This window comes from Gymnoscopelus microlampas (assembly GCF_963454915.1).
Source record: "Gymnoscopelus microlampas genome assembly, chromosome: 7".
NCBI classification, from domain to species: Eukaryota; Metazoa; Chordata; class Actinopteri; order Myctophiformes; family Myctophidae; genus Gymnoscopelus; species Gymnoscopelus microlampas.
Genome location: NC_139944.1, coordinates 905,001 through 915,000, shown reverse-complemented (window position 1 = coordinate 915,000; position 10,000 = coordinate 905,001). Strand labels below are relative to the sequence as shown.

The following is a 10,000-nucleotide window of genomic DNA, read 5'->3' as shown; positions in this document are numbered from 1 at the left end:
ATGTATGTATCTACAGTATTGTATGTACAATATTTGCCCCTGAAATGTAGTGGAGTAGAAGTAAAAGTATAGACAATTGAAAATACTCCAGTAAAGTAAAAATACCTCAACATTTTAATTAAGTACATAACTTGAGTAAATGTACTTAGTTACTGTACACCACTGACATGTAGTATGTCTTGAGTTCAGTTTGTTTTCTTTGTTTTTGAGTTATTACTGTAAACACTTTGAACCGACCTGTTCAGCCTCTGTCTCTCCTGCATTTGGGTCCTATACATTTTTCCCTGACTCAAACCCTGACAGGTATTATCGTTTTCTTTCTTTTGGTATAATAGTCGTTTGTTAAGTTCATTTTTTATTCTAACTCGTGGTGTGACTAGCGAGACTAAACTAATTGATTCGCATTATGTGGGCAACCGGAACCAACCGGAACCAACCACCGGAACCACGATTGTTTGTTTCCCTTTTTTTTTAAACCTGATCACACGGCTAGTTTTAGAACACATACCAGGCTCTCACTGGTAAATAACATGTCAAACTAGAAAAAGTGCTCCTCGGAGCACAAGTCTCCGCCAGGTCAGGTAGGTTATTATGGCCTCCTGGTGGCGCTATAATAGGCCAATGTGTAAAGGGTGCCATTTATTCCTAGGCCGTGCACGGCAATCGGACGCTGCATACATGATTTGAGGCATTTTGTTCAAAAAATGTGTTTTGCTAAATTTGACCTGCTGGTGGCGCTATAACAGGCCAATGTTAAAAGGGTGGCATTTGTTTCTCAACATTGTAAATGTGCGTTCAAAGTTTCACCGCAATCGGACGCTGTGTCCATGATTTGCGGCATTTTGTTCAAAAGGGGCCACTCCTGCAAACATTACATGTCAATGTTAGCCAATCAGGATGGAATATGAAAAATCAAACAGATCCGTCTTGATCACATGACTATAGATATCATGTGTACCGATTTGCGTGAAATTTGGATAAAATATGTGTTTTTAATATCAAAAAATGTGTTTTACATAAGTCGGCCTCCTGGTGGCGCTATAAAAGGCAAATGTGAAAAATGCAGGGCAAAGGTTTTTTCTTGGCCTCTAGAGAGTGTGCATACAAAGTTTTACACTGATCGGTGCAGTTATAGGTAAAAACACGTATCGGCCTGTTACAGCGCCACCAGGAGGCTGATTTGAACATTTTCAAATGATATTTCTTCCTCGGCCTAATGGGAATGTGTGTGCAAAATTTCACTGAAATTGCATACTGTGTTCATGATTTGAGGCATTTTGTTCGAAACAGAGTACTCCTGCAAACTTTGAAAGACAATTTTTGCCAATTAGGATGGAATATGAAAAATCTGAAATGAGCCGTTTCTTTTAATGACTATAGAGATACTGTGTACCGATTTGGGGGATTGTTGGCCAAAATCTGTAGGAGTACTGTTCAAAAATGTGTTTTGCACAAATCTTTCTCCTGGTGGCGCTATAAAAGGCCCATGTGAAAAATTTGGAGCAGAGGTTCGGCTTTGGCATCCAGGGAGTGTGTGTGCACAGTTTCGCTGCGATCAAGCCAACGGTGCCAGAGATTAGCTGTCCACAAAATGACAGAATGACACACGGACGGACGGACGGACGGACGGACGGACGGACGGACGCACACACACACACACACACACGCGGACGGACGGACGGACGGACGGACAGGGGGTAAAACATACTCTCACGCCATGCCTTTCGGCCTGGCGGAGACAATAATTGTGGTGAATTTAAGAGTACAATATTTGCCCCTGAGATGTAGGGAATAGATGTAAATGTATTTACAATTGGAAATACTCCAGTAAAGTAAAACGAAACAGACAAACTCAAAATCGTTATATACAGTACTTGGGTAAATGTACTTAGTTACTTTCAACCCCTGCTAACCTCCAGTCATCAATATTTATGTACCAATAATCCCAAACCTCCAGACATCAATATGTATTGACCATCACGTCAGATCTCTACGATCAAAAGAAGATCAAAACAGATTCAAACTTATCCCGCTCAGCCTCTGAAACAGCAGGACGGGAATGGTTTATTTGTTTGTTTGTTCTGTTTACTGGAACAAAATAGATGGCGATAAATGAGAGAGAGGAGAGGAGAGGAGAGAGCAGGGGAGGGGCGAGGAGGAGAAGAGAGGAGCAGAGAGGATAGGATGAGAGGAGCAAGGAGAGGAGAGGAGAGGAGAGGAGAGGAGAGGAGAGGAGAGGAGAGGAGGAATAGAGAGGAGAGGAGAGGAGAGGAGAGGAGAGGAGAGGAGGGGAGAGGAGTAGACAGGAATAGAGAGGAATAGAGAGGAGAGGATGCTTCTCTCAGATGTTACAGAAACTCTTTAATCTCGTCAATAGCTGCAATTATGTGTAATTATCTATAATGAGGTGTAATTATGTGTAATGGCAGCACATTGTTGTGTCTCTGTGATGTTTAACACACATCATTAATCGTCATGAGACATAAAAAGATGTCTCCTCCACGCTGGGTTCAAAACCCTGTCTACAGTCACTGTCATCAGAGCTGTGAGGAGGATGTTTTTTTACTTAAGTAAAAGTATCAATACTGGTAGTCCGGTATCAAAATGTGCTTGAATAAAACTACAAAAGTATTGGCAGTCATTGTGCAGAATGTCCCGTTTCGCAAGGTATCATATATTTGTATTAAAATTGTTTGAAAATAGCCGATCTACAAGCTCACAACAATGCATCGCAACGTGTTGTGAGTTCGTAGATCTGCTGACGTGGTTAATGCATGTTTCGTAATAACAATGGAAAAAGTACTCAAATGTTTACTTTACTTACTTAAGTAAAAGTATCAATACTGCAATGCGGAAGTAAGTAAAAGTGCGGAATTCAAAATTTACTTGAGTAAAAGTAAAGCAATATTGGTATCAAAATATACTTAAAGTACCAAAAGTAAAAGTACTATAATGTTTGAAAATAGCCGATCTACAACGCGTTGTGAGCACAAAAAAACACAATACAGTAAAAAGTACCTAAAAATTTGACTTAAGAACAGTATATAATGTAAATATACTTAGTTACTCTCCACTATTGGAGCTCTCCTCATGACCACGACACCAGAGCCTGCCTGCCGCTCGCACAGCTGCCTCCACTCAAGCCTAATTAATGCTCCGACGAGCGATGGCGTCGTTCACAGAGAACGAGACGAGAATAGTAGACCTACGAGCTCACAACGGTCGCGTCTGCGAGGCTTTGTGGAGCTCCTACGTCGGCTGTTCTCGGAGGTATACATTTCTGGCTGTAGGGCATAGCAGTGGTGGCCATTTTGTGGTGCCACAAATCGAAAGCCCATGCATTTTTCCCATTGAGATGTCAGAAAATATGTATAAAAATATGTTAAGCCTGTAATTAATATCAATATTTTCGGAAATCTCTACGGGGATAATGCATGGGATTTGTATTTGTGGCACCACAAAAAGGCCATCACGGCTATGCCCTATAGGGAGGCTATATATGGTATTGCACGGCGGATTTGTAGTTTGGTGGGACGCCTCGCCTTTTGGGCGGGCGCCCGCGCGGGGACTTCTTTCTTCTAGAAGAGTTAGGACGTCACATTCTAATACAGCCCAAATACCCAATCGCGCACGTCGCTAATCATTAGACTCCCAATCCACTACCACTGGGAGTGTAGGTTCGACTCCCGCTTGGGACAACACTTTTTCAAACAACCGCACCACTTTTTTTCGCCGATAAAGTATAGTTTTGGACCGGACCGCGACGGAGGGGCGCAGTCTCAAGCCAACTTCACGAGTGTCACGAGAGGCACCACCGAGCGCGTTAAATCGCGAGTTACCGTGCCGAACGTTGCGAAGTTCGCTTTGAGCCTACTCAGCCCCGTCCGACTTATGTACCGATAGGCACAGAATAGTAAATGATGTTGTGGGGACTGCGTTTGCCCCAACTGACACTCAGAGTACTGGCCAATCACAGCGCGTCTTTCCCGGGACTTACACAACTCTCAACTTCGGCTACAAATCCGCAGTGCATTCCCAAAGCTCGCCATAATAGTTGGGTCATCTGTGGCACTTCCGTGACCGTGGAGAGCGAAGGTCCGTTTCTCAATGGATTTGTCATCTAGGAGGGTTATTAAACAAATTTAGCCGGGGTGTATTTTTAAAAGGGGCGGGGAACATTTTTGAGAGACCAAAATCCAAAATGGCGACCGTGAAAGTGAACTTTTTAATGGTTTGACCTACAAAGATGTACAATACATGGTTTCAGACCTTATTTTGGTCAAGGAATACATATTTGGCGTTTATATAATGATTTGACCTATCGTTGACCTTCAAATGCAAAATGGCTGCCAATTATGAGCTCCAAAAGTTTTTTTTTCTTTTTTCTTTCAAATTCGTCACAGAGCCTTCTTATTAGGCTCTAATTAAAGCTCTGCTCATGATGAGTTGAATAATATACAGTATAAGTACACAGAAGAAATCTCTGAGGTCAATAAAGTCAATGTTTGTGTGTAAACAACAGTTACTGAGTTGCAGTTTCCCATTAAATAGTGTAGGCTACTGGTGTCCAGTTCATCCCATCACATTTTCATAATGAACCAAAAATAAATTAGCACTATAGCCCAACATAACATAGTATTCTGTATGCAAAGCTAGAAAGGTTAGTTGCTTGAGGTGAATTTAAATGTCAACTCATTTGTCACCCTTATTTTATAGTATTGCTCCCAGTGTTTCATGTCTGTCTAGTTACTTTTACCTGCCTTGTCTAACCAGTCCTGTGATTTTGTCAGTGTTTCCACCTGTGTCCTCCTAGTCCCCCAGCCTATCCCAGTGTTGATTGTCTGTTGAGTTCACCTGTGTCCTATTAATCCCTGTCTATTTAAGCCCTGTGCTTGCACTGTGTTTATGTTGGTCTGTAGACCATTGTCATGTGAGGTTGTTAGTCCTTGTTTTTTGTGCTCAAGATTCTTGGACATTTGATTTTGGATAAGAACCTCTATCCAGAGCAGGATGCACCGCACGCCCCATCTGTAGTGCTTTCCTCGTAGTGCTTGGTCTACCATCCCCTCCACTACTACCCCTGCTGTAACCAGAGTGTCTGCCATTCCAGAGCTATTGAATCACTTGTAGATGGCATAGATGTAGGACATCAGCTGGTGGAAAGGTGAGGATTGGGAGGATGTCCTTGAACATTTCTGGTTTCTCTGCCTTGAGCTGAGTGAGTGTCTTGTAGATGCAGGTCACCAACAAGAAAGGAGAATGGAATATTCTTCTGCCACATGGCCTCCACATGTTTCTCCATGATTCATTGAGTCATTCACCACTGCTTGACGGTTCATTGTATGTTGTGTGATAATCAGGCTTGCTCTTGTTGGGTGGTGGATGACAGCAGGACTGGGCGTGGTCTTGTACCATGATTGTCTACACGAGACAGTGCATGTATCACAGAGCGAGCACACTGCAGAGCTCTGCTATCAACCTGGGAGTAAATGTCCATGGCATGACAAGGAGTAAAGATCTGGTAGACACTCTGCACAAGAGCGGTGTCTGCATCAGCTATGCAGATACACTGCTCCTCTATGACCATTGGGCTCTGATGGATGTGGAGGCATCAGCAACCTGCCCACAGGAGATCGCAGACAGCAAGCCAGCTATTGTGATCATCGACAATGACGACTTGAAGATTGACACTATGACAGGTAAGTCTACAGGAGTCCATCGAACAAATGTCATGTACATGCAGCCAGAGAGCTATGAAAAGAAACCAGGTGAAGAGACTGCTGAAAAGCTCACCAAGAAGAAGGAAATCTCTGCACAGCTAAAGCAGAAGTGTGCAGAACTAACAAAGGTTTGCCAGTACAGATGCCCCCCTGGTAGCAAGAGTGAGCCACCTGCTCGTCCCAGGGTAGATCCACCAGTGGATGGGTCAGCTCCACAGCGTGCTCGCTCTGTCATGCACTGTCTCGTGTAGACAATCATGGAACAAGACCACCACCTGAAGACCAGTGAGTTCCAGGATACAGTGGTGCCCAGTCCTGCTGTCATCCACCACCCAACAAGAGCAAGCCTTATTACCACACAACATACAATGAACCTCCAAGCAAGTCAGTGGTGAATGACATAATGGCGAAACATGTGGAGGCCATGCGGCAGAATAATATTCCATTCTCCTTTCTTGTTGGTGACCATCCAGAAATGTTCAAGGACATCCTCCCAATCCTCCACCTTTCCACCAGCTAATGTCCTACATCTATGCCACCTACAAGCAATTCAAGGGCAATGGAATGGCAGACACTCATAAGTCCAAGACTCTTGAGCACAATAAACAAGGACTAACAACCTCACATGTGCAAGCACAGGGCTTAAATAGACAGGGATTAATAGGACACAGGTGAACTCAACAGACAATCAACACTGGGATAGGCTGGGGGACTAGGAGGACACAGGTGGAAACACTGGCAAAATCACAAGACTGGTTAGACAAGGCAGGTAAAAGTAACTAGACAGACAGGAAACACTGGGAGCAATATTATAAAATAAGGGTGACAAATGAGTTGACATTTAGATTCACCTCAAGCAACTAGCCTTTCTGGCTTTGCATACAGAATACTATGTTATGTTGGGCTATAGTGCTAATTTATTTTTGTTTCATTATGAAAATGTGATGGGATGAACTGGACACCATATTCTCAGTAGCCTACACTATTTAATGGGAAACTGCAACTCACTGTTGTTTACACACAAACATTGACTGTATTGACCTCAGAGATTACTTCTGTGTACTTATACTGTATATTATTCAACTCATGAGCAGAGCTTTCATTAGAGCCTAATAAGAAGGCTCTGTGACGATTTTGAAAGAAAAACCTTTTGGCAGCCATCTTGCATTTGAAGGTCAACAATAGGTCAAAAGTTCATTTTCACGGTCGCCATTTTGGATTTTGGTCTCTCAAAAATGTTCCCCGCCCCTTTTAAAAATACACCCCGGCTAAATTTGTTTAATAACCCTCCTAGATGACAAATCCATTGAGAAACGGACCTTCGCTCTCCACGGTCACGGAAGTGCCACAGATGACCCAACTATAACGCGGCACAGAGTGCTGCGCTACGAGCTTGTAGATCTGCTATTTTTGAAAAATCTCGAAAATTCGTGCAAATCTTTGAATATATATATAAAGCAAGCATTTGTAACTCAAATCTTTGCTTCTGAGGATTACACAAATGTCTTCTAACAGTTTGAAAATTTTAAATGAGCTTGTATATCTACTATTTTTGAATAGCCAAAGTATAAAATATGGATAAGGTGGTTACACAGATGCGTTCCTGGTTTGAATGGGTTAATCACATGAGCTTGTCAATCTGCTGTTTTTGCTATTTTTGAATACTAATCCTGAAAAATTTTACGTTTTCAACCCGACATGGACGATATCACTAAAATCTAAAATGACACATATCCTTTCCCGGTTTTAATGGGTTAATAACTTTAGAATTCCTCAACTACTTAACAGTGGTGTAAAGTAACTAAGTACATTTATGCCTAATCCAGTATTGTACTTAACACATCGAGTGCCATAACCGTAGATCTATGTGTGTTAATTTTTTTAAATTATTTTTTACATACATTAAATACAAATGTTACATCGTAATCATTGCTATATAGTGTTTGTTCAGTAACAAGGGGTTTTGTTTTTTTGTTTTTTTGGGGGGGGGGGTTCCGGCCGGGTGGCTTTGCCTCAGGATAGGTGTCCCCTATTTTAATCTCTGGGAGTTGGCAACCCTGACCTTGCCATACCTTAGCTTTTGCTGAACTGACGCCACTGTGTTCAGGGCGGCCCACCTTGACCGAGGAAACCTGAATTAAGGATTTCATTTCGGACACAAATGCCACCTGAGTTTCAACGATGGATACACTGATTAACTGCTACGCATGAGACCAACACACACACACACACACACACACACACACACACACACACACACACACACACACACACACACACACACACACACACACACACACACACAGAGAGAGAGCAGCGGTGTGATTTAGTATTGTAGAGAGGAGATGGAGAGCAGTTCAATAATTAATTAGAACCATGTCTCAGCTGTAGCCTCGCACGCACGCACACACGCAAGCAGGGACACACGCACGCACGCACGCAAGCACACACACACTCTCACACACACACACACACACACACACACACACACACACACACACACACACACACACACACACACACACACACACACACACACACACGCACAGACTCAGATGTGCAATTCATCTCGAGTTCCTCTCTCTCTCTCTCTCTCTCTCTCTCTCTCTCTCTCTCTCGTAGGTAGGTTTCTTTTACAAGAATGAACTGGCCAACAGGCGGACATGTCACACCCTTTCACTGCCTGGTACGGAAATTGCACTGTCAGCACTATAGGTCACACCCATTCACTGCCTGATACGACCCTGCTCACTGGTCAATTACGTAAAATAAATAAATGGAACAATGAATAAATAATGAAACAATACCCAAAAAAAGCACCAAATAAAAACTACACTTCAATCACAACAGGAGCAGCAGCTGCTAAGGGCTTCTGAGGTGATCTTTTTAACCCATTAAAACCGAGAAAGCATCTGTGTCATTTTACATGTTAGCTAATATACTGTATATATGTAGCATATTGGTTGGCTATTCAAAAAAAGCAGATATACAAGCTCATATACGAGCTTGTATATCTGTTTTTTTTTTCTTTTTTCATTTTATTGTGAACATTTGTGCAAATCTTTGAATATCCTACTATAATTAAGCAAACCTCTAGTCATCAAAGCGAACCTCGGCCATCAAGGAATTCTCTCAACAAAACCGGTTCACCAGGGTTATCTCCTCAGTGGCTTGACCAATTGATCTGAACTCGCACACGGGCATTGACCATTAGCATGTGCACGGAACTGCAACACCTGTTTTTCACCTTCCCAAAATGAAAGCTGTTTATTATTAGTTTTTGTGTAAACACCTATCTGGTAAACAGCGGCCATTCTGCTTTCGGGCTATGGGATGCTTACAGTGCCGCAAGCTATGGGAAGATCAAACTGCACATGCGTCCAGTTACGGCTGCCACACGCTGCAAACAGTGGTCGAAGAAGTACTCACATGTTGTACTTAAGTAAAAGTAGCAATACCTACTCTGTTACAAGTAAACGGCCTGTGTTCAAAATGTTACTTGAGTAAAAGTACACAAGAATTGGCATCAAAATATACTTAAAGTATTAAAAGTAAAAGTACTAAAATGTTTGAAAATAGCAGATCTACAAGCTCACACCGCGTCGCATCGCAGCTTCACACAGCTTCTACTACACTACATCTCAGAGGCAAATATTGTACTTTTTACTCCACTACAATTATTTGAATTATTATTACAAAACATACATTCATCACTTCAGCCGTGTTTAAACTTTGGCTATTTGAAATAGCCGATCTGCAAGCTCACAACGCGTTGTGATGTGTGCGTGTGCGTGTGCGTGTGCGTGTGCGTGTGCGTGTGCGTGTGCGTGTGCGTGTGCGTGTGTGTGTGTGTGTGTGTGTGTGTACCTCATACAGGGTGATGACTCCATTGGTCTCGTTGGGTTCTTTCCACTGAACAAAGATCTTCTCTTCATAGGGAGTGTTGTGGAGAGTCTCTGAACGCACTGCTCCTGGCACTGCACACACACACACACACACACACACACACACACACACACACACACACACACACACACACACACACACACACACACACACACACACACACACACACAAACAGTAAAGCGTCAAAGCAGGCATGTCCAAAGTCCGGCCTGGGGACCAATCGTGGCCCGCCGGCACATTTTATATTCCTTCCTAAAACATATTATTTATGTCCCGCTAGTATAGATGACAGTGGCGTAAAGTAACTGAGTACATGTACTCAAGTACTGTACTTAAGTACAATTTTGACATATTTTTGACTTTACTTGAGCATT

At 42.7% G+C, this 10,000-nt stretch overlaps 1 protein-coding gene across 1 annotated transcript in view; it reads right to left on the bottom strand.

The window, feature by feature from the left end:
* ptprt (protein tyrosine phosphatase receptor type T) overlaps positions 1–10,000 on the bottom strand; it is a gene marked incomplete at both ends in the record, with an annotated part of 155,917 nt that overhangs the window by 73,165 nt on the left and 72,752 nt on the right. Inside the window, one exon of the mRNA XM_084063020.1 lies at positions 9,588–9,697. Within this exon, the coding sequence (XP_083919146.1) occupies positions 9,588–9,697 (110 nt within the window). The remainder of the gene's footprint in view (positions 1–9,587; positions 9,698–10,000) is intronic.